Here is a 25,588-nt window from a genome sequence, read left to right as displayed (position 1 = left end):
CTAACCACAATAATTCTCTCCAGATATGAGTGCCAGCAGTACTTCAGTGAAACCTTACATAAACCCAACTTTGGACGCATTTGTAAATCATGAGGGAGATTAGTCATTTAAAAAGAAAAAGCATGAAAAAATCTCTCTACTATAATAAAATCAGTCTGAGTTTAAGCTGGTGGACAACACTATGGGGTAAATAGCTGTTTGTGCAATGGAAATCTTTGCACCAATACAACACCAGCTGAAGAAACCCCACCACAACCACAGAGGCCTCAAACACATTTGCACTAAGATGCTCCCCCGTCCCCCATTTCAGCACAAACAGCACCTACATGGCTTTTCCTGTCATTAACAGTCAAGTTTATGTGCGTGCTTGACTTTGAAACTTTACATACACACTGATTTTTGCTCAAAGACCTTCCTCAAAAGGGAACAAGTACCTGCAAAGCTATAAAAGTAGTTCAACAAACAACAGAGAATTCAGCAGAGATCACTAGGCAAGGGAGGGAATTTGGCTGACGAAGTAAGTTTAGCAGTGTTTGGTTTAGAGAATGTTTACTTTGGGAGATACACAAAAAAGCAGCGTCAAAGTTCAGATTTAAACCCTGCTGTTCCCTTTACTTCAGCTTTTCAACACATCCTTCCCCTACAGTGGCATAAAGGTAAGCTTCATTTACCTCTTCTATAATTTTGGGAAGATCTCAGCAAAGACATATATATTGCAGAGAAGGGAGAAGTTTTGCCTGTGTAAGTGCAGCTGAGCAATAACTGAAGTTTGGTGAAGATGAGAATGTAAAGTTGGGAATACAGACAGCAAATTCTGCTGTGCCAAGAGAGAAAATGTTTATCAATGGTTACTGGACAGAGTATCTCAGCCCTAAGGGCCTGACTTCTGGGGGCGGGGAAAAAACAAATGAATTTATGGAGAAACAATAAGAAAAACACTGACTCGAGATGCTCAGTCACACTGTAAAACAAATTCTTATTTGGATATTTATTTGGAAACTTTCTGCAAAACAATGTATTCTTTTATATGGGAGGATCATCCTTAAATGGTTTTAGGATTTAAAGCAAATTAGTCTGGAGGAGAGTTTCAAAAACTCATCCGTCAGTTCAGTTATTTCAATCCTGTTACAACATGTTTGAAAATATTTTCCTTCAAGGTTTTATTCACTGATATACAGGTCAGTGAACAGGTACAGGTATGTGAATGTTTATACTTGCCACAACAACTCTCTTTCCTAATTTAAAAAGCATTTTAATCAACACCTTAGTGAGATTTTTGTTTTAATTGTATTCAGTATTTTGTCCTGTATTATATTGTAAATAACTGCCTTTTACTCAAGAAAGTGTATCAATTGAGATTAACGTTATAAATTTGTGAAATAACTTTATAGTTAAGTCTGAGTTAAATCCCAGGCCTGGCATTCAGACACCCATTCAGTTTCAGGTAACAGATCTATTGAACACCTACATTTTGATCTCTGACAGTCACAGAAGGCAACTATACTTTTTCATATATTTTTAAGAACACTTTACTGCACTCAATATCATGGTGAAAAGTCTCTCAGATCTACTTATTGGTGGAGGGTTTTACAGCTGAGTAAGTCTGATGGATTCTCTTAAAATATATACTGAAGAAAATTCTTGATTTAAAAATAATTTTAAAATGCAGTAGTCCAGTACTCTGTAGATGAAGAGATTGATTAAGCTTTCCTTAGAAAAATGCAGGTTCTACTTAAATGTAATCTCAAACAAAAAAGGTGAGGTTACAAATCTAGAACTGGGATCACAGAAACCCTAGAGAAACAAAGCTCTGAAGGGAGCCCACAGAGACTTCACACCACAAAGAAAACAGAGAGCACTACGACTTCTGCAGAAAAGTGAAACAAAACATAACTAAGCCAAGAGCAGAATCAAGCCAATCCATTACAAAAGTAGCAGATGAGGACACAGAGCTGCAGAAAGGGTGCACAGACATTGAGAAACACACCCAAGTAAGGCCATGAGCAGGCCAGGAGAGACGTTTATGCCCAACTGCAGTCCCACTAATGGGGCTCAGGGCAAATACACATATTTCTACATGCCCAGATCACCCTTATTCACCAGACTGCTGCCTTGCTTTTCCAAAATACTCCCACAAAACTTCCATTTTTGTTGTAGCTACAGGATGTTTGTTTTTCAAAATTTTCAGTACATCTCAGCTTTCTGGTATGTTTCTGCAGGGGATTGGATCAGGAGTCCCTGTTCTTCCTACCAAGCTCAAATCTTCAAACTTAACTTCACATTGTATTTTCAGCACACACTACTCACACAGTTAGTGTACAGTTTAAGTGTAACAGTTTAAAATGAAGGGTCCCACATATTCTGGGTAATGAGTTTGTAACTGTTGAAATATGCCAGTAATGACTATTTGTATGGGAGGAGGTCAACCAACTCTTTGGCAGGCTGGAGGCATTGTGTAAGCAAAACCAATTACCAGTAAAACAGACTTACCCATCTAACTGACATCTGTTCCACTAAAATACAGTGCTGTCAAATAGGGTAACTATAGATCTGCTGCTGCCACAGAAATCAGCATGAACCTAAAATCAGGGAACAGATAACTAAAATTCAATTACCCTTAACTCTCTCAACTGTTATGTTGTTTTCCAGGCTTTCACCAGTCAGAATGAAGTTCCTATTTCAATTGCTTGCCTTTGCTGTCATCATAACCTCCACATTTTGTGGAGTCAAGGACGTCACTGAGCATTTTGAAAGCCTTAAAGGTGCACAGCCACACGAAAATGGGACTTACATGCCCAACCTACCACTCGAGTTTCACAAAGAAAACACCATCACTAATGACTTGATTCCTGAAGAGGAGGAGGAAGAGGACTACCTAGACATTGATAAGATACTGGGTGAAGATGACTACAGTGATGTTATTGATGCTGCCCCACACATGGTTTCTGAAGTTCAACAAGGAAATATTCTTGAGCTATTCCAAGGCAAAACCAGAATCCAGCGCCTCAATATCCTCAATGCAAACTTTGGCTTCAACCTTTACCGCAGCGTGGCAGACAAGGCCAGCTCCTCAGACAACATTATCATGGCTCCTGTTGGTATTTCCACTGCAATGGCTATGATTTCCCTGGGTCTGAAGGATCAAACCCAGCAGGAAGTGCTATCAGTTCTTGGCTTTGAAGACTTCATTAATGCCAGCAGCAAATACGAGCTCATGACCGTCCACAACCTCTTCCGCAAGCTCACCCATCGGCTCTTCAGGCGCAACTTCGGCTTCACGCTGAGGTCTGTCAATGACCTTTACATCCATAAAGACTTTTCTGTCCTCAATGATTTCAAAACCAACATGAAAACATACTACTTTGCTGATGCCCAAGCAGCTGATTTCTCAGATCCCAGCTTCATAGCCAAAACCAATGAACGCATCTTAAAGCTGACCAAGGGATTAATAAAGGAAGCTCTTGTGAATATCAACCCTACAACACTGATGATGATTCTTAATTGTCTTTACTTTAAAGGTAAGACTCTATTATTTCAATCTTAGTGATGGATTTTCTCAGTTTGCAGTGCACTGCCATATGTCATTAGAAATCCCAGACAGAATTAAAGTCTAATGTACCCTACAAAAAAACTACTGACTCCCTCATTAGGAATCTGTATTATTAGCCCATTTTTGCCTGTTTCTGTAGCACAACAATGCACTGAAGTTATTGCATACATAGAGCAAATGCTTACTACCTCCAAAACCTTCATGACTCACAGTGAGACAGAAAAACAACATATGAATGTGGAATAGCCCCAGAAAGCATAAGCTTGGTAGAAGTATCAGATGAGGAGGTATAGATGCACATGCAAGTCATTAGTCACATTCAGTCTTGGTGTCACCAAAATGCTACAGGCCGATTTCAGTTAACGCACTTAACATCTCTGAAGTATTTGGGACTCATACAAATGACTGCAAAGAATTTCAGCTTGAAGGAAGAAATTTTTTAACATGATCAGAGTGTGATCCTTGTCATCAAGTCCATATAGGGGACCTAAGAGAATAACCAAAACACTGCTCTTCTACAAGTAAAACCAAACACATTCACTACATGGAATATCACAGTGAATTCAGCATGAATGGTCTGCTGATATGGGCTCCCTCATGCATTAGTAAAGGCTGAACAGTTAAGGAGGCTTGAAGTAAAGACTCTACAATATATTGTTATTATAAACACTTATTTTCAATGTCTTTACATTTACACTAAGTTATCTGCCTCAGGTTGAAAGTTTGTTAGTTTTTGAACAAGTTTTTAAAATTACATTAAATGAGCAGAGGTGGGAGGTTCCAATGAAAAAAGAAATGAGGAAAAAGGAAATCTGTTTCTGACTGTTTAAGATGAAAATCAAGTGACTTAAAAACACAGGTAAGGAAAGAAAAATCAGCCCAAAAGGGTAACAGTGTTTGCAAGTACAACACACTCCTTTCCAAAATTCATAAAGGAGTTTATTTTTCCCCAGTTATGTCTCTGCTTCCAGGAAACAAAGGCCTCTCTTACAGCTGCCATCTCAGCAGGTTATAGAAGCAACACTCCTATAAATGTACCTTTTCCCACTCACTTGCAAGGAATTACATCCTTGAATAATGCCACTTACCCCTAAAAGAATCTGAAGCAATCATTAGCATTAAATCCAGTAATCTCTTTTTCTCAGGTACCATCCAACAGGCCCTCACTTGTATACTTGACTACATCCCTGGTGATCATATCATATTAAATACAGGGTTTTACTGCCTGTTAAACCATCCTAAGAAAAGGACTATACAAAGTGAAACAGATACTTTTTTTTTTCATAATTAGGTGAAATGTGAAATACCCTTTTGTTTAATTCTGAAATTTTTAAATACTTGTGCCATCTCAAAATAACAAAACCACCACAAAAATACACAGATATGGTATTGGAACTCTTGAGCCATCAAGATTAAAAAAACTTCAGGGTTTTTCTTCTGTCCTCTTAGTCCAAATTATCTTCGTGCCATCTGCTGAAGGCTGTAATTTCTAACCCTCAAAACAGAGATCAATTCTCTACTGCTCTCATTCTTTTGTCTTACAGTGACAGTCACCTGGGAATTCTGCTTTGAGTGGAACTGAACTTTTTAAAAGCAAGTTCTGCACCTAGGTTTCTTAGTTTCCACAATACTGCTTCTAACATGCCAAATTTTGTCCCCATCTTTCCATTTGCACTGTTTGTGCCACTGCAGAAAAGCTCTGTTAAGCCCTCTGAACTAAGAAACCTGTAAGCATTTCCAGATATATAGAGATGCTCAGTACAAGTGAGACTGAGTATGGGATACCTGACAAACACTGTGAGGTTTCAAATTCCTTTTATATTAAAGACCATCAAGAAACTATTTATGTTGGTAAGAAGCACATTTTATCTTGTACAGATGTCCAGCCTACTCCCCATTCTGCACAGCTCTGAGTAATCATTTTTGAGCTTCCTACCAAGCAGGATCTGGTTATTTTAGCCATGACAGTTCTGGTAACTGACAAATGGAGACAACAATGGACACAACATCTCAATGGAGACATCTGCCACCACAGATGGATCCAAAAGACATCTTGGGGGAAGACTCAAAACAGAAAGTCACAGAAGTGAAAGCACGAGCTGGTTTCAGCTGGCCACACAGCTCCTGCTGGGGATCAGTATTCTACCCCAAGAAAAACACATTTGCAAAAGTGAATCTAAGAAAGATGTTCCCCAGCTCCTCTCTTTCACTAGGAAGAGCTGATAATGTCTCCCACCCCTCAGTGGATGGCAGAGCTGCTGAAGCTCCCCTGGCCCACAGCAGCCCCATGTCATTGGACAGCTGAAGTCCTGCATCTGTAAATTCTGCTCCCTGAAAAACAGCCAGATACTGGGTATTCCTTGGAAGTGAGACTATTTGTTTGGGAATAGCATAATCCATTTTATACCCCATACCTTTCAGACTACTAACCACAGTCTGATCACTTCTCAAACTGGTCCCCATCAGCCTGACCTGTGCAGGAACTTTTAGAATGAAAGATGGACTTGAGGCCTTTCTTTTCTTATTCACAGTAAATCTGGTAAAGTCAGACTAAGGAACCAATTAAGGTTATATTCTAGGCTCTCCACACAGTCACAGTCACATTGCTCACATACTTGCTTGCCAATGATGACATAAATTCCTGAGTTTTTATAGGAAATACTGGTAACCCGACTTCCACTATAATCTTCCAGCTTTGTCTGCCCTTTAAGAAATTATGTTTATTCCAGAGCTACAGTTCTATAAAAAGACCAATAGAACATTGCATTTAAAAAACCTTCTTTCCAACAGTTAATAAATACTTCTGGTATCCAGAGTATCACCACATAAAAAGCTTCAAACCCGGAGGGCAAAGTTTTCTGGGCTGCAAAATGTGTTGGACTGCATTATTTGGGCATACACTTGTCAGATTTCAGCACATCTACAGAAGCCTGTTATCCCATCAAACTGGACCACAGAATTAAGCAGTCAACACCCCAATTCTTCAGGTTATGACAGAAAATGAACCATTCTCACTGGACTAAGGTAATATAATGCCCTCAGCATAGCATCTGTATGCAAAACAAATACAGCCCTTGCTTAGCTTGATACACCACTAACATTCTCCAAAGAGGTGCCTTCAGAAATGGATTCAAGCATGACAACTCAGAAAACTCAACCATCAGGTCAGCTGTTCTTCTAGAGGCAAACCCATCTGTTTAAATTTCGAGGTTCCTCACAGGGAAAAATAATACACACCAATCAAATTCTTATTTCTGGTTTGTGTTCACCTGCTTTTGTAATTCAGAACACTCAAATCAGACCAATGGTAGGTTGAAAGCCAGGAATTTCAAAGTCACTTTAAAACTTGTCTTCTAATTCAGGCTTCACTAAAATCAACAATCTCCTACAATAAATCCCAATCCGGCTGACTTAAAGCTTGGTGTAAACCTATTCTGGGAACATTTCATTAAACAGCCACCGAGGGGTTTATCTGTCTTGTGCCTTGCATGAACAGGAACCTGGGAGAACAAGTTTCCAGTGGAGATGACCACGAAGCGAAGTTTCCGGCTGAACGAGAAGCAGACGGTGAAGGTGCCCATGATGCAGACCAAGGGCACCTTCCTGGCTGCTGCTGACCCCGAGCTGGACTGCAGCATCATCCAGCTGCCCTTCGTGGGCAACATCAGCATGCTCGTGGTGCTCCCACACAAACTGGCTGGCATGAAAGCCCTCGAGAAGCAGATCACACCTCAAGTGGTGGAAAAGTGGCAGAAGAGCATGACAAACAGGTACCTGCTGAAAAGCACATCTTGGTAAAGTCTTTATGTATTTTCTTGATGAGACTGATGATGGAAAGTAAAGCATGCAGAGGATAATATATTTTAGTAAAAAATATGGAAAAAAATCTCCAAAAATGGATTTATTGAATTAAAAATCAGGACTGGTGATCTCTCAAAATTTAAATACTGACAAGAAATCAAGGGTGGTTGAGGTAGAAAATTGTAATAAAGCCTCAAAATTCTTTCTATTGAGTACTTAATGATGTAGATTTAAAGAAAACATTCTTACTGATAAAGTTTACAATAAGAAGGAAAAACAAGACTGTGAAAATAACATTATTCTGCACCAATAATCTTGGTCACAACAGTCTACATTCTGTTCAGTACTGAGCATTTCAACAGAGCTGGGTGTAAAGGAACACATTCCATAATCAAAGGACATCACAATTATGGGAGAGGAAAAATAATAAAGGCTCCCTTAAGAAAGATGACAACTTAGGTGTATCTGTCTTCAGACTTGATAAAAGGAGATGATTTGATGTGCTATCCAGGAATTCAACCTATTTCTGTTGTACACAGTAAGTGACAAATCTCCAGTTTAGTACTTCAGAAAATCTGACAGCTCGACACTTGTTACAAGCATGCACTGAACTGCTCAAAGTCACACACCTTATACACATAAATAATGCAAATCATTATAAATGAAGTATCAAATTGGCAAACAAACAGTTTACACAGGGGAATTAGTTTGTTAAAGCACAGTTTTAAAAGCTCAAGTTTTCAAAGCAAAAGTACAGTCCTGTATATCTGTGTCCTGCTTGCTGAAAACAGCAAAAAATCCAAACCATACCAGGTCATACCAGTCATGCACATAAATATCTGCTCAATGATTTTTCCTTTTTGTGTTTATTTTTACAAGAACAAGAGAAGTGGTTCTGCCTAAATTTAAGCTGGAGAAGACTTATAACTTGATTGATTATCTGAGATCCATGGGAATAGAAGAACTGTTCAATGGAAACGGAGACTACTCTGGTATATCAGATGAGAAGATCACCATTGACAGGGTATTTACTCCTCATTTCACCTCCTCTCTGATTAAACTCTATCACCCAAAAACACGGCAGCTCAGTAATAATAGTACACAGTAAGCTAAAACAAGATTTTTTCCTCATCTTTTCTGGAGGACATAGGAGGGAGGATTGTGGGTTTGTCTTACCTCCTTACATAATGAAGCACATGTTTAATCAGATGCAAAGGCACTAAGAGTGTTGTGGTCAGTCAGGAACAGGCTTCTCCACAGAACAAACCCCAAAGGTTTTTGGTGCTGTGTAGGGTGACCAGAAGGGGTGTGGGATATGGGGCAGGGAAGGTTGTGAGCAGATCATTCATTTACTTAGGAGAGCCTCAATTTCTCTGATTTGTTTTCCTGTTTTGTTTGTCTGAACAGTTCAACCACCAAGGCACAATCACAGTGAATGAGGAGGGCACAGAGGCTGCAGCAATAACCACGGTGGGGTTCATGCCTCTCTCCACGCAGATCCGCTTCGTGGTGGATCGCCCATTCCTGTTCCTGATCTACGAGCACCGCACCAGCTGCCTCCTCTTCATGGGCAGAGTGGCCAACCCAGCCACATCTTAAAAACAGAGAACACCCTCCAACACTCTGTTACACATGGGCTGTGTAATTATATGTTAAAATACCAGTATCATAAAGGAAAATTTATTGTTGTATTAGCCAATACAAAAGTCACTGGTATAAAAAGAAAATGTATTATCTACAGGTAGTTTCTCATGAGTGGACTCACAGCAGCAGATAATTTGTCTGCAATTAGTGCCATGTACTGATACAAGTGTATTACTAGAAAAAAAAAATCACAAAGTACCTTACACTTTGTGTTTTGCAACAGTGTGTAAAATGTAATCAATAAAGTATTTAGACTATCTGGAGTCTTGAAATCTAGCCCTAAATTTGTGCTAGGGTGTCTGTTAATAAATAGAAGTAAGGAAATACTGAATACCTGACCAGCAATAGACACCTAAGTCTCCCCTGGGCATTTTACACAATCTAACTTGAAACGGATCAAATGTCTCCATTCTTTCTTTTGCTGGCATCATTTACTGTTCAGTGAATACACAATGTGTGTTACTGCACACAATGAGCCTCATGGACCAGTATGAGGAGTATGAGGAGACAGAAATGTCTTGGAGGAATGAAATACTAAGGGACTCACTTCTTCTCCCTGATCTAACTTGTATCACTTCAATACTTCCTCTGATCTTCATTGGTACAAGAGGTATCAGAATTATGCCAGCCTGGTAAATGATATAAATATCCTCAGAATACCCTTTAGAGCGACAGCAGTCAGCAAAATGCTCTTTTTGCTAGCTCAGTGTCACCTAATCCTCTCTAAAAAAAAAGTCATTTATAGCAATCACTCTATTAATATTCCAGGGCACTCTCCATGCTTGATTCAATGGATGAAACCTTTCAAGTCACTGCAAACTTTCTGAATCGTTCTGGTAACAACACAAATTCTGCTCAAATGTGCCACATTTGAAAATGAGAAGATTTACCCACACTTTGTAGAATGTCACTGCCTCCCTAATACAAGGAACAGAGCTGCACCATACATTCAAATTATTAAAGATAATGAACATACTCACCTTACTTTACATCATACCTTTTAAAAAAATGTGCCTCATAATCCAGTGAGAGTATTTTTATGACTTTCTCTAGTATCAAATACTGTATCAATCTATGTAGTACATTATAAGTTTGTCTTATGTTAGCAAAAACAAACAAGTAACCTTTAAACAAACCATTATTTTAAGAATTATGAATTTTCTTAAAAAGGTGTTTTTCCAATATTAAGTTTAACTTGTTGATTTAATTTTGATACTATATACTGCTGTTTGTAATTTTGCATCTAATCCAGTTATATGCTCCATACACAAAGCTTTTCAATCTGCCAGCCAGGGAAATACTGGTATGAGCTGATGATGAATGATGAAGAGCTGACATTGAACAGGAAACTCAGATGTTTCCCCCTATTCCTGTCTTTTAAGTCCATCAGGTGATAGACAATTTTCAGCACTGGAAGTGCACAACAGAAATTAACATTCATATACACATTCTATTGTTTTATCTGTATTCAAAAAGGAAAGCATATACAAAAAAGAAAAGCATATGCAAAAGCTTAAATATTCATGCCCTAGGTTTAATTAGTCTCTCAATGATTGAATGAGCTGGAGCATCTGCAATATGGGTTTTGGGGGACTTAAGTAAAGACAATTATTCAAGGCAAAGAGGTCAGAAGCAGAAAAGCAAATCAGCTACTGCTCAAAACTCATGATCTTCATACATTGTGCAAGAAAGTCAAATATTTGCTTCAACAACCATAATGTAACCATTAACTCTTGCTTCAGATTCTGGCACTCTCTGACTGCATTTAAAGGTCACATTGGTAAAGAAAAATGCAGTTACCCACAGCTATTCAGAACAAATATACCATCAATAAAAAAATTGCAACAGAAAAGTACTTCCATAACTTATACATGAAGTCTCTAATAAGCACTAATCTTCTCTCAATATGCAAGGAATGGTCCTGCTTGCACTCAAATCTGACAGCTGAAAAATGCCACCCATGAGAACATCTCAATGCAGGACCAGCTGGCTTGTGCAAAACCTGAGCAACTATTGAATAAGAGTGACCCAAGACATTTATAAACACATTTCTTTGAAATTAGGAACTGGTCCTTGTGATCACTGCTGAATCTGGGGAGGGCTGATGTACAAACCAGTGGAGAGGAATGGGAAAGAAAGGAACAGTGCTCTGATCTTTAACTAGTGCTAATTTTAGACTCATCTCTGACAAACTTCACTGAAGGGGTTTGAGGGGCAGAGTATAAAATGAATGCTTTTTTCCTGCCTGTTAATGGATATGCAGTATGAACAAACTACAAGCAGACATCCCCACTGCAAGCATGGAATACGTTTTTCCCTTTTGTCCCAGCAGCTGTGCAGGAAAAGTTCCAGAGAATAATTCAGCTTCAGAAGGGAAACAAGCAGCATGATGCCTTTTGTCCTCCAGGAAGTTTGTCTATGGATCTTTCAGATGTGACTCTTTTTTGTAAAAGCTACAGCAGTTAGGCAAATAGACCTACTGACCTGGTAATGAGCCTTGGACATATTGAATTTTCCACTGGAGATCTAGATCTACAATTTTTTCCTGAATTAGCACTTGTACTTTGTTAAAAGAAATGTTTTTTTCCCCAGAAAAAAATGACATCCAAGAGTGAACACAGATATGCTTCAGAATAAATGAGTCTGGCACGGACATCAGTGTCCTTGCACATTTCCTAAAATGCTTTCAGCCTGACAGTCAATTCTCATTTTCAAGAGATTTGTCATTATTAAATGAATGCTCCCCTCCCTTAGAGCTAGGTGTATTACTTTACAGTAGTACTACATTTCTCCTGGATGGTAACCTCTGCACTACAGTCAATCAAAGCATTTTGCTTGAAATAGCAGCAGTATTTGATAAATGCAAGAAAAATTATTGTTTGCAGCAACTGATCCATTGGATACTCACCACAGCAATGACAGGAATGAGCACACCCAGGTTCCCTGCACTACTGGAGGCCTGAGAAGAAAAAAGGAAATGCTCAAAACATCTACAAAAGCATTTCTAAAGAATTTGCTAAAAGACATATTTCAAGCATCAAACACTGCAATCACAACTCTGTATCTTGCAAAGAGATGTGCACCAGGTGGTGAGGAGATGTCTCTCCACAGGACTGAACACATCCTGGAATCTTTTAACAAAGCTTTTCAGGTTTTTCTCATGCACTACTGAAGGGATTTTTTCCCCTGTTAGCACACAGTCTACAGATATTCAATAACTGCTAGGAAAATGATCTCATTAAATGGGTGGCCACAAACAAGTATCAAATGTTTACCAGAAGTTTCATTTTACTATCAAAATGAAGCCAAAAATAACAAGCCTGTAAAAAGACAGAATCTCCAAGAATTTATTTAAGCAGGAGGAGCAGCCTTTTCCATTGAAATATAAGAAGCATAAGGAAAACACCTATTTCCTTTGGCTGTTTAGGACTTTTTAAACTGCAGCTATACAAGTGTGTTTGCTCTTGGCAAGTAGAATATTAAAGAATTGAAAACATTCACTGAGCACAGCACATCATTTCTCACCTTTTCTGATCAGGCAAACAGTGGTGGCACAGACACCACACCGAGACATCTCTCTGAAGTATTTCCCACTCCCATGTCCCTCCACACTAGATTTGGGAAAGGGGGAATGCTCCAGTTCCCTCCTTACAAGAGGGAGTGCTGGCCCCACAGGGATGAGGCAGGGAAGACGTGCTAACAGGGCACAGCTTTGCATGAAGTGGAATAAACCAAGAGGAAACAATTTAAAAAAGCAAAAACAAAGAAGGAAAGAAGAGAGCAATAGAGAAAAGCCAAATAGTCTTCAGATGAAACATTAATGGTACAACCCAACTAAAACAAATTTCAGTTATCTTTCCTGGAGAGTCAAGATAATACAAACAAAAGATTGGTCTTAAAATATTTTTGAAGGGAAGAAAATAATAGCACAGAAGATACTGTAAGGGGTAGGGACAACTGGGAAAAGTCACCATGGTTTTTTGTTAACTTCAGGACAATCCACTGCACCTGACTCACTGCCTCAGGACACTCAGAGTCAGAGCAGAGACACAAACTAACTGCAATAGCCAGAACCCAGCAGAACTACACAGTTTCTGTAGAAAATTCATTTTTCCAGTAGCCCTTTTTGTTTAATAAATGAAAATATCAGCATATCAGCCTCTTTATGATAATACATGGCACTGAGGGTGAAAAAGATGGACTGATTTCCACTCTTGGGCATACTCAGAGAACATCCATGTCAACTATCAGCAATAGCAAAAGAAAAATAAGATATTTTTTCTTCTCCTCACAGAAATCACTTTTGAATGGTTGAAAATAGAACAAAAAAGTCACTGAACATTTTAATGGTTATCAAGCAAATTTTAGTGTGTTGAGAAGAGACATAGGCAAAGTAATGAAGAAAAACTTGCTTTTGTTTGGGGACCACAGCATGAGCAGTGCTTTACCCTCTTTATCTCTTCTTGAAATGAAGTCTTCAGAAAAGCTTTCATAACTTGTACTCTGCATTGAGTGGAATGTTCTAGTGAGAACAGCTCTCAGGATCTTCACACTAAAGAAACACTGCCTCCTAGCTCAATCCATCTGCATTCTGTCATTTCTTCATGTGCAGAGTTGCACAGCTTTCAGTCAGGGCAGCAGTTTGTCTCTCTCACTGATTCCAGAGCATCCCTTTGCAGCTCTGACACTGGGCAGTCTCAGCTGAACTGCAGCTATTCCCTGTTTTATCTGGGACACTCCACAGTCAGTCAGGCACCCCAGACCTGCACTCACACCCCACCACCAGAATGCACTCTCAGGCTTAGCACAGCAAGGGTGTGTTCAGCAGTGCCACCCACACAAAGCACAGCTGCACACAATTAAAAACCAATGCATTTCTGACCTTCAGTGCTGGTCCTTTTTCACTTGCTCTCTCACTAGCTCTCTTTCCTTCGAGCCCCAGCTGAACAAAGAGCTCCAGCAAGTTCATCAGCAGCTCATCCACAAGGTGCTCCACCTGGATGTTGGCAGCGATGTTGGCCAGGGCGTTAATGACTGCTAATGAGCAGTGCCTGGGGAGAAAGAACAGCTATGAACAAGCAATCCCTCAGGTTTTATATTGGCAGTGTTTTCTTCATAATACTGACAGTAACTGTTGTAATATGGCTACTGACAAATTCCCACCCAGTTTTTTTCCTTGCTTTTTTTATGAGCAGCACATCACTTTACTAACAATTGAAATGCAATTGGTATTTAAGTGAAAAACTATTTTTAAGTTGTGCCTTTGGAGGATGTTCCATTTATGATGCTGTCATGGCCACAAGGAAAGGACTTTTAAGTACTTTCCTGTAGCAGACAAAAAGCAGCCAAAGACAGTGTTTCTGTTTTGGGAAAGCTCTTGAGCAGAAGAATCACAGCTCAGATCGGTTGCTGAAGCTGAGACTGCATTGTTAAAACACACTGACAGGAACAGTCCTCTCAGCTGCTCCCATTCTGCATTGAAAGGTATCCAGCCCACCCCAAATACCAACAGAGTCAGTGACAACCTTTACTTCTAGTGGGGACAACAATGCATAACTTACATACAAAGAATTAAATTGTTAACGGTTTGCATTTAATCCCTAACAAATATAGCATCACATTAAAAACAAAACAAACAACACTCTCAGCTTTTCTGGGCTAAGAGATGTAGTAATTAATTACTGTAATTTAGTAATTAATTACTGTAATTACAGATAACATAAGTCATCCATGCCAATTATCTTTCACAAACACTGACTCCTTACAGAGGTAAAAATTACCAATGCTACCTGTAGTGAAAAGCATTTTCAGGAATCTCTGCATTTTGAAGGGCTATTATTTCTAAATTAACATATTTCTTTTTAACATCAAAGAACAGTATAATTCCAACCTTGTAATAAAACTTGATAATGGGAAAAAGTGAAAAACCCCAAAGCAGCCCAAAGGGTATTTGATATAGGTTTCACACATTAAGGGACACAGCTAAGTGTTACCTGTATCCATGGTCCTTATAGTCTTTTGTGGCAGAGTAAACAACTGAGCTTGCTTTAACACTGATTTGCTGAAATAGATTCCACACCTCACCATAAATGTATTGCTGCAAAACAAAACAAAAAAAAAATAAAAAATCCCTAAGTAAAGCTTACTGAATACAATCTCTCTAAAGATCAGCCCTGTAAAATACTCCAAGTATTCCCAAGCTCTTCAAATAGATGTGCAGCCACAGCCTGAGCAATGGTTTCAGCTTCCATGAAGTAAATAGCATAAGTGCTTTTGTGAATGCATTTAATGGATCAAATTTTACCAAATTTATGATGTTTTTTAATTCTGCCCTCCTGATGGAAACCATTTTTTCAGGCTTCTGAGTTCTGGCAATTAATTTCTTGCTCAGATGCGCAAATAACATTTGGGAAAAGGCAGTTAATCTTTATATGACTAAAGAAGACAATCCTCCATTCTTTTAAATGTATGAACCTACAAGACTTTGAAAGTTAATTACCGATACAAAAAGAAAATACCCTCCACTTATTTGTGATAGGCCAAGTTTAAAAACTTAGTAACTTTTGAAAACATTGAGCTTGGTAGGCTTTATAGTATTTTTTTTTTTTTAAAGACTCTATTTTCTGCCGGGGATTCATCTTCTTTACAGGGACAGCACTTTACACATTATCACAGCTTTTGTTGTCTAATATCACAAAGTCTGTACAAGTGTCTGTCTACCTGTAGTGCAGAAAAAAGAAGCCTTAAAAGCCTACTGCAAATGCACCTCTAAAATATATTTCCATTTAACTAAAGGAAGGAATAATGAACTGGCATTCTCTTGGCCCTTTCTTTCCTTACATTTCCAGTGATGACCAAACAGCCAAGTTGATCAATGATGAGTACATCAAGATGAGAAGGTGGCTGGCAAAACTTCTGCTGTAAGATCTGCAGGATGGGTTCCATCATTTTGGGGGTGTCCCTCAGTGCCACTGCAATGTGCCCTAGAGCACGAATTGTGTGGTCAGGAATCAAATGAGCTTCCCTGTTAAGGAAAACAAAGAAAAATCCCAACTTGATAAATGGAACTGTTCAACAAGTTATCAAGACCTCAGTTACATTTCAGGTAAGTAACAGTTCCTATACTAAATTTAAACATCACCAGCAGCTTTTATACTGCCACTCTATACATCCAAAACATTAGAGGATATACTTGCACAAGCTGATTTTCAAAATAAAAAATAACCTCTCCCAAACTCATTCTTGAGGAAGTCCACACTAACACATGAACAAGCTGTTCTAAAAACAACATTATAAAAGGCAAAAATGATGGACAAAATACTAAGACAGTCAGACCAGCTACTACAGAACCTCCCCCATGAGACTTCTTGGTTAGTGAGGCTCTTAAAAGCAGAGCAAAATACCAAAATGACAAGATGTGTCTAGCAAAAAGAAGACAGCTGAAGCCTGAAGAGAAAGCATCACTCAGCTGAGGACTCAAAATTGGCTAACATTCACCAAAGACTTGCTGATCCAATCAGCTAAAACTTAATCCATACATCTCAGTATGAAAATGGGCTCAGCTCTGCAAAGACTTGGCATGGGAAGATCTTGACCCCATGCACAAGCCCATTCATCTCAGAGACATTTAGTTCTAAAATAATGCTGCCAGTACTTGTATCTTAGAATAAGTCTCAGATTCACTGAGTGAAGGAAAAATTAGTTTTATGATTGACTGACCACTTACTTATCATTCTCCTGAGAGATGTACAGACGGTTGGACAGACTGGCAAGAAAGGCCTCAACAATCACTGAATCTATGGTCAGGCCAGCTTTCAAGCACCTGCAGTAACAATGGACAGAAAAAACACAATGCATCAACAAATCCTATCACTTTCAACTACTGTGAACTCATGCTATCTATATATTAGGGAAGCAGGTTTATACTGAAGAATAAGAATTGATTGCCAAGGAACACTGTAGATACATTTTGAAAAATGAGCTGAGTTTCTACTTCTGCTTTCTCCAAAAACAATAATGATGGGAATATACAATAAGGAAAATTCAGAATCCACTGGTTTGAAACTTTAATTCCTTGTCTCTAGTCACCAACTATGTCTTCCCTCCAGCTCTCTGCAGCTCTCTAAAAGGGAAGAATAATCACTGCCCACACGGGTGTGAGACAATCCTTCTGTTACATGAGGCTCAGTCAATGCGACAACCCAAGCTAAAAACAAAAAAAACCAACCTATTGAATATCTGCAAAAACACCTACCTACTGAAAATGGTGACTAGCAGACATGGGAAGCAAAACAGTAAGACTGAATAATTTTCCAGTTAGGACATAAACAGAACCAAGAGATGCCTGAAGGAAAACAAAGTCCCAACCAAACAAGGCACGAAGACTTCATGGCAGCACAGAGCAGAACCTTCTAAATGGACACTGTGCCTTTTCTGCCAGGGAACCAGCACATGTCCAGCATGGTGCCAGGGAAGCAGCACATGTCCAGCATGGTGCCAGGGAACCAGCACATGCCCAGCATGGCGCCAGCCCCCTCTTACCTGCAGATGTTGTCTATGGCAATGTCACGCAGCTGCTCATACATGGATGGCTGACCCTTCTTGCAAGACATTACATTTAGAGTGGACTCTGAATGCTCATTGGTGACACTGATCTTAATGTCATTCCCACCTGAGAACACAGGAGTACAGAAATCAACACCACTGGATGAGCTAGACAAGCCATTATTGCATTTGACTGTTCCTAAATTATTATTCCTAAATTTAGCCACTTACTAATTTACTGTTTTGCTCTAGCATTACAATACTGCTTTTGCATCAGCAAGTGATTTGAATTGAACATTTTTCTTCAGGAAATCATCACTCAATATTAAAATCTAAAAACAACAACAAAAACCTGCCAAATGCCAAGACAGTCACGTGGCTGGAGCAGAGGATGGGTATGGGGAGTGTGAGGAACGTGACCTTGTTCACTCTGCAGAAGAAGCAGCTTTGGACAGAGCCAGTGGCTGCCTCCCAAGTTGCAAAGTAGGCTACAGGGCAGACAAGCAGCCTTTGTAGGAGAACTGGACACAACAGCCTCAACTCCAAACAAGGGAGGTTCCAACTGGGTATGTGATTCTTCTCCCTCATTATGAGGATAATTATGCACTCAAGACACAAGTGCTCAGTGTCAGCAGAAGAGACACAGCAGTCCTGCTGCTCACCCTTAGATACACTTCTACCAGAATTTCATTGGTTTCCCTCCTCCTCATCTCCAAAAAAAATTACACAATTCCATCTCCATTTCCACCTCCAGCTGCATCACCACAAAATACCAAAAAGTATGAAAAAGCCACAAAAGTTGGAAAACAATGATTCTGGAACATAGGTTTTTTCCCTTTACCTGAATGATACTGGCTGTGATATTTGTAAAGTTTCACAAGCACTGGGGAAGGTATCACAAGAAAGTCTCTCAGTGATGGATTGACAGAATGAACCACAACAGGGAACCTTTCACACAAACGACCCAGACCCTAAAAGGGGAAAGAGAAAAACAAAAACTAAGACAAAACCAACAAAACATAGCTTTAGAATAAAACAGCACTATTTTTATTTCAGCTGCAAGCTTGCAACTTCAGCTCAATACAAACAAACAGAAAACAAAACAAATCCTACACAGTTTTGAGAGGTTCATTTTTTAGCAGAAGATTTAGATACTTTAAGGCTCTAACTGTTTTGGGTTATTCCACAGTGTGTCATATACCACTCAAGCCTTGCTGCTCTCTTCATGGGCATTTTCACAGGAGTTCCATGAAATGAACTGCATTCTCCAAAAATAAAGGTACTGTAAAAGTGCCAACATTTAGAGGAACCTGATAACTTACAACTTATGTGGTGAGAAACACCACATTTTTAAGACTGGATAAGTGCCCAATAAGAAGACAAAAATGAGAATAACCAAGGCTTAATCTAAAACCTCAGTGTTCTGCCAGTCCCAGTATTTTAATTATTTATGTAATGGACTAAGACGCTAAATAGTTCAAAAATTAAATCCTGGCTAAAAACCCCTCATGAATATTCTTCTTCAAGAAGTAGCTGAGCTAAGAAAATTCTAAAAGCAGTTCCTAGTTCTCACAGCAGATCTCTGAAAACCAAATATAGAACACAGTGATGGAAAGTAATAAAAAGAGCAGATCAAGTGTTCTAGCAACCTGTAAAAATCCCCCAATTCTCATTCACTGACACAGTGACTAACTGCAGTAATTAATGACAAATACTGTAAAGACAGACCTGCAAACAGCAAATCAGCAATGGCAAGTGAGCAATTATGACTTTGCTTGAGGTTTTTGACTGCAGCTTCTCTGATAACTTGATGCACAGGTTTTCTGCACCTTAAATAAAAAAATCCAACAGAAAAAAATATTTTTTATTTGTTATTAAGCCACACACAACCCAAGCCTGACTAGAATTTCTAAAATAATGGAGATGATTTATAAGCTTCAATCTTGTACTGTAAGATTTAGTGCTGCTTCTGCAAAAACAGTTTTAGAAACTTAGCACCTGCACCAAACAGCTCTGTCAAATACTGTGACTGAAAAATGACAGCATTTAAAGCTGATTTTGAGCATACTTCATACTGAACAGAAATCAAATATTGCCATGTCCAAAGAGAAAAAATCCTCCACATATTCAGCAGATATAAGATTTAGACAAGAAAGAAAATAGAGGAAAAGTAAGAAAGAGTCTCCCAGTCCTGCTAGCAATGAAGAAAAAACATTTTCTTTAAAAGAACCACTGAGAAATACTCATAACTGGATAAGAGGAATAAATAAAACAGAAACTAGAAAACAAATAGCTGCATCCAATCAAGCATTTATAGCATCCCCTGGAGATAAGTAATAGAAGTTTCTGCTTCATTTCTATAAAGAGAGGTCTAACTACGCAGCCAACTAATCTGACAACCTTTCGATGGAAGTTTTACCCTTGTATTTCACTGAAATTTAATATTTCTCTGAGCACCATCTACTCCATAAGTATTTCTACAACTTAGAACACAACAAACAGACACTGCAGAGACCAAGGAGCATTTTTTTACTTTGCTCATCCTTCACAGCCCACACCATGAGATCCACACAGGCAGCGTTGGCCTGGCAGCGCAGTTTTAACGGGCTCAGCTCGTTGTGCAGTCGATCCACATCGTGGAGGATTTTCTGGAGTTCTGACTGGCTGCTGTTGAATTGCTCCAGAACAAAATCATGGATTTCCTTCACAAATGAGGTGGGAAGGTCTAAAAAAAGAAAAGGAAACAATATTATACTGGAAGGATGAAAGTCAGTGTTATCAGAATAACAGCATATATAACAGTCATTGCTACATTACAAATTATATTATTTAATCAAGTTTATGTCCTGTCTAAAAGATAAATATCATAACAAAGTCCACCACTGAACAGACAATTTAAATGCCACCTATTAATCCTTCTAATGGTGGCCAAAATATTTTTTCTACTTCCATAGTACCTTTTTAAAATGGAAACATTTCAAAATTTATTACCCTAAGCAGAGTTCCCCGGAAATGCAAACCCAATGCTCAAGCACTCAACACAAAGCAGATGATGCTTGGGATCCTAAATATAATGAAGGATAAATAAAAATAAATAAATACTATACCTTTCATATAGTATAGTGTGTCTCTCAGCATTTTAAACTGAGCAAGGTAAAGAGGGTCACTGAAGGTTTTGTAATAGAGCTCTGAACTACAACAGGTCTGAAAGACAAAAGAAGCAATTTCCCAGATTCAAAAGGAAGCCTTTCCATTATACAAATAAGTAAATCTCACTCCACCTCCACAAAGTAAACAAGCATATAAAACAAGCATATAAAAGAAATAACCTCATAGCTTCTCCCCTCTCTACTTTTAATAAAAGTACAGCCATTCAATGCATTTAACAAAATTCAGGTGCTGTTTGATTTGAAGAGTGTGTCTGTTTCTGTAACAATGGGGCTAAAAACAAAAAAGAAAAGGGAGGACTCAAAGCTCTCACTTTACTGAGATGGCAAAAAGAAAGAGAGGCTGAAGTTGTCTCCACTCAGGCCTACGTTTTGAACAGGGCAGTGCTTGGTGGGAGGCTGAGAGCAAAGCAGAGTCATTTCTGCACACATTTCAGCACACACCCCTCTCACCACAGCTTTATGCTCTGAGGAAATGAGGCAAACTCCATAAAATGTGTGGAGGCTGTGACAGAACTGCACCCAGGGGAGGGGAGAAGAAGAAACAATCCTTGTTCTGAAATGAGGACTCACAGGCCTAAAGAACCAAATCTGCCACCTCTGAGAGTCCATGAGCTGCAGCACTGACAAACTCATAGAAATGGCACCTAACAGAGCAGCAGTGATTTCCAAGCCAAAAACTGAAAATAAAAGATGCATTTCATAGATGTGAAAAAGACTGTGTCACTGCAATATGCAAGACCTTTGTCTACAGTAAACCAGCTTTGGGCAGCCAGTGCTGTAATTTATTAGGATAACAGAGCCAATGTAGGAAAATAACTACTTCCTCCTATGTTAGTGAAAAATATCACCACTCTTCACCCTTTTTACACAGTCCAAGGCTAGATTTAAACCACTGAAAGAACTGTTCAGAAAGGAAATTAGTACCATTTTGCAAAGAGAAGGCATACCTTACATAGGTGAAATATTAATTTTGCAAGTAATAAGGCAAAAAATGAAGTATTAAAGTCATTAAAGGAAGAAGGTAGAACCATACCTCTGCAACTTCAGCTAGAACTGCATCTAAGGTCTTCAGAAGAGAATCCTCAACTATCTGCTTTACCTAGGGAGGGAAAAAACCAAATTAAAAAAGGATGTTTCCTGTTAGTGACTCTAGATAGGAGCAGAATATAATTTAATAAAATTTTGCTTATGCACAGAAAACAAGTCACTTCACTATGAAGCCTCTGATGAAATTAAGGCTGCAACAAGAATGTTTGAGCCTCTCTGCTGTTCCAGAATAGCTGATGCCAGAAGCAGACAGGGCCTGCAGCTTCTGTCACTTGTGTGAATTCCCAGCAAACCCTTCAGGAAGTCTCACAGCAAAAGCCAATCTTCTATTTCAGCCACTAGCAGTATGCAGGTTACACCAGAACCAGTGGTCTGCAAGACTAAGCAGGAATAAATTGACATAAACTTATTTAAGTTTACAAATTCTGCATGGTTATTATGAGAGTTTTCCAGAATGCTATTCAAGCATGACATTAAATGTCATAAAAATAAAATTACACAAAGCTTGAGAGACAAAGGCTGTTGTTTTACTTGCAATTCTAAAAGCTTAAACTGCATCTATTTCTAGCAAATATCTAGAGAACAGTGTCACTGCAATCCTCACAAGGAGCCACCACCTACCATGTCCAACAGCTGTCGGAGCATTTCCAGTGGGATGCTAAACTCTTTATTGTTAATACCATTGAAGAGAGGAGAAACTGAAAAGCTGGAGCTGACTCTGGAGAAGTAATAATCAGGATCCAGTGCACTCCCATCAGGAAGATATGAACCTGATCAGAAAAAAAATAATGGAAATACAAGTTTTAAGAGAGAAAGGATATTAACTGTCTTTAATGGAAACATTTAGACACTACAAGAGCTCTTTCTAACACAGTCTTTACCTTGCCAGAGGTGCATTTCAGCTCATCTACTGGTAAATTAAGACAGAAAACTATGAAACAATTGTCATTAGATGTTTACTATCACAACAGAGAATTCATTACAATAACTTGTGTCCATGTCAGTGATACTTCTGACAAACCTTTCCACACTATTGATGTGCATCTACCTGAAAACATTTGTAAATGCCCCTTAAATCAGAAGCACAGAGATGCAAAGAACAGGTTAAATCAAAACTATCTTGCAAGGTTTTCCCTTGTATGAGATGAAATGAACACATGGCACAGTGTTCATCTTAGATTAGGCACCAGTTCACCACAGCAATTTGAAAGCAAAAGAGAATCAAATTATTTTTCAGATTCAAGTACTCTATTAAGCAAACAACTTGCTCAGCAAACTGCTCTTGGCTCTGTTTCCTCTTGAGAAATTACATCTCATGCCTTTCTGAAGTGCTCAGCTGGCTGTGCTAGAGCAATGCTCTTGTGATTAACAGGCTTTTAAGCAAGACTATTTATTGACAACAAAAAAAGAGGTCCTCAGTTCTTTTTTTTTAAGCTGTTAGCCTTGGCCAGAATAAAACCAAGGTCACTACTCATCTTCTTCAGAAGGCAAGACTATCATAAACTATATCAACAGAAGTAATACAAGAACTGACTGCAGCTGAAATATTTGGTAGATGTTAGTACTGAGAATAAAATCCTGACTAATAATCCTGGAATAATCATAACTCTACCAGAGACAACTAAAATAATCCAAAAGATTTTACAAAGTTGTCCACCTAAAGATTTAAGATTATTTCTGTTCTACTACAATAGTAACTCTCTAACCCACAACCTTTGGGTTTTATTTTTTTTAATTCAAACCATGCAGACCACAACATTAAAGAATACATTGCTTCAACACAGTAGACAGAAGATAAACAGGTCTGCTCCTACTTGGCAATTTAAGAATTACTCTGTATGATTGAGGAAGAGATGTCTCTAGAAATAGCAATATGAAGAAAAAAGAAAAGCAATGTGGAAGAAATTCATTTAAGCCAGGGCTTGAGAGAGGAGAATGGCCCAGAAACAGAGAAAGCCCAAATTGTTAAAAATGTGAAAGGGTCAGACAAAACCAGCGACACAAAACAGCTCAGATGCAGAGCTAGTCCTCCACATGGTTCATGAAGGAGAGTTTATTTTTAAGCCCTCCTTTGACTTAGAACTCACAGATGGAGCACTACCACAGCTCAGGAGTTTAGAGTTTGCATGTTAATTCACGAAACTTTCTCAGGTTTTGGCCTTTTATGATACAGTAACCAATGCACATCAGTGAACACTCCAGTGTCTTCTTTACTATTTCTGGCTTCAGAAAATGACTGGGTCTTCCACAATGGCCCACATCACACTCACTCCAAATGGAGAAGTGGGTTTGGATTTATACAATGTGCCACAAGCCTCAAAATTCCAGACCCTAGATCAACAATGTAGTTGTCTACTGCAGCACAATATTAACTCTTGTTCCTCAAAGTTATTCAGCCTAATCTCCTGAAATCTTTCTAGCCTAGTTGAATTAAGCTCTTCAGTACTAGGCACTGCCTAGCAGGAAGGGAATCAAGAAACAAGTGAAAAACAACTGAGCCTGGAAATTACTGCTGGTAATAATTACTTCCTACTGTATTTAAACCATAATTTTTTAAAAAGTCCTACCCAGCACATGCCACTGAATTCCTGTAAGAATTCTAAAAGGCAGAGGAAGGGGTCAAAAGGTTTTTTGTTTTAAATTTTCTATAAATAGCAACAAAAACCCCAAATCACAGACTGTTCCTTAAGGTAATCTACCTTCACAGTAATGAATTCCAGCAGGTCCTCCAGGAGAGCTGGGAGCGGGAAGCCCACGTTCAGGACTAACCTGAAACATTGCATAAAAGCTGTATTTTAGGAAATATTTATAAAACATTAAAAAACCTGTCAGGGAATAGATTGTACATTTTAAAATGAAACACAGCTTCAAGCAAAACTAAGAGGAACTACATATTGCTGGGTCTAACAGCTCAATTCCAGCCAAATAAGGGAAGGTAAAAAATGCCAGTTCAGTGCTTTTGGCTAAAGGGAAGAGATCAGTGATGACTCCTCTACTGTATGAAACTATGCCAGTAACAAACTGTAGTTTCAAACCACAATCTGAATTCAGTCTTCCCCCAAGACAATGAGCATCTGCAGTTCCTGGTGAAACCAGGAAGAACTCCTGTACCCTCTTTGAAAGCTTCAGCCATTAAGTGCAGCTTCCCAATTTTACAGATATACATTACAATGCCTTTTAATGATAATAACACAAGGAATGGCATTTGCCAAATGCTCCATGTAAAGATTTACTAGTACAGTTTCTACTTCAACTGTCACTGCTTGTTCTGTAATTCTAGAAACTACAAAACTATTTTGAAACTTAGCTGTAGAACCACAATAAAGACATTTGTATCTGCTCAAACAATGTGTTAAGAGACTCTCTGGACATCCAGGCTTAAGTGTTAACTCCACTGAGCCCAAGAAATCATCTCAGTGCTGACTCCAACACAGAGCAAGTCATACAAACCTGGGTGATGCTGCACACACTGCCGGCCTTTTTCTTCAGTGTTCCTTCCTGGCAAACAGTGAGCAGAGAACTGGGAAGAATTGATCTGAAATCATTAAAGGATCGACGGCGAATTCCTTCGAGTTCTTCTGGAACTCTCAGGGAATGTGGGGGAATTTTAGGAAAAAGCTTTGAAAGGAGAGCCTCCTCTGAATTGCTGTAGCGACCAAAGGCTCGAGAAATTCCTATCAGGCAGGGCACTGCATACTTGCATAAATATTCTGGGAAAGGAAAACACATATAACAGCAATTAACAGTAGAACTTCCTCTTCACGCTTTTGCTACCACTTCACTAAACTGTTTTACAACTACTGATTTGTACAAGCAGAGGAAAAACAATGAA

General features: G+C 38.8%; 2 protein-coding genes across 2 annotated transcripts in view; one reads left to right on the top strand and one right to left on the bottom strand.

The window, feature by feature from the left end:
- Window positions 1-25,588, bottom strand: part of PI4KA (phosphatidylinositol 4-kinase alpha) — a 54,181-nt gene that overhangs the window by 23,421 nt on the left and 5,172 nt on the right. The window contains exons 6-19 of the mRNA XM_063173435.1: window positions 25,207-25,466; window positions 24,456-24,525; window positions 22,378-22,526; window positions 21,743-21,808; window positions 20,647-20,743; window positions 20,073-20,264; window positions 19,268-19,368; window positions 18,381-18,510; window positions 17,537-17,666; window positions 16,722-16,817; window positions 15,836-16,019; window positions 14,989-15,092; window positions 13,878-14,046; window positions 11,904-11,954 (exon numbers count right to left, since the gene is read on the bottom strand). Of these exons, the coding sequence (XP_063029505.1) occupies window positions 11,904-11,954; window positions 13,878-14,046; window positions 14,989-15,092; window positions 15,836-16,019; window positions 16,722-16,817; window positions 17,537-17,666; window positions 18,381-18,510; window positions 19,268-19,368; window positions 20,073-20,264; window positions 20,647-20,743; window positions 21,743-21,808; window positions 22,378-22,526; window positions 24,456-24,525; window positions 25,207-25,466 (1,799 nt within the window). The remainder of the gene's footprint in view (window positions 1-11,903; window positions 11,955-13,877; window positions 14,047-14,988; window positions 15,093-15,835; window positions 16,020-16,721; window positions 16,818-17,536; window positions 17,667-18,380; window positions 18,511-19,267; window positions 19,369-20,072; window positions 20,265-20,646; window positions 20,744-21,742; window positions 21,809-22,377; window positions 22,527-24,455; window positions 24,526-25,206; window positions 25,467-25,588) is intronic.
- On the top strand, window positions 499-9,258 carry SERPIND1 (serpin family D member 1). The gene is made up of 5 exons (XM_063172997.1): window positions 499-656; window positions 2,650-3,518; window positions 7,047-7,320; window positions 8,231-8,375; window positions 8,759-9,258. Exons 2-5 carry the CDS (start codon window positions 2,666-2,668, stop codon window positions 8,948-8,950), a joined length of 1,464 nt encoding a protein of 487 aa, XP_063029067.1. The 5' UTR covers window positions 499-656; window positions 2,650-2,665; the 3' UTR covers window positions 8,951-9,258.

This window comes from Melospiza melodia, chromosome 20 (assembly GCF_035770615.1).
Source record: "Melospiza melodia melodia isolate bMelMel2 chromosome 20, bMelMel2.pri, whole genome shotgun sequence".
Lineage (NCBI taxonomy): Eukaryota > Metazoa > Chordata > Aves > Passeriformes > Passerellidae > Melospiza > Melospiza melodia.
This window is presented reverse-complemented; position numbering and strand designations above follow the sequence as displayed.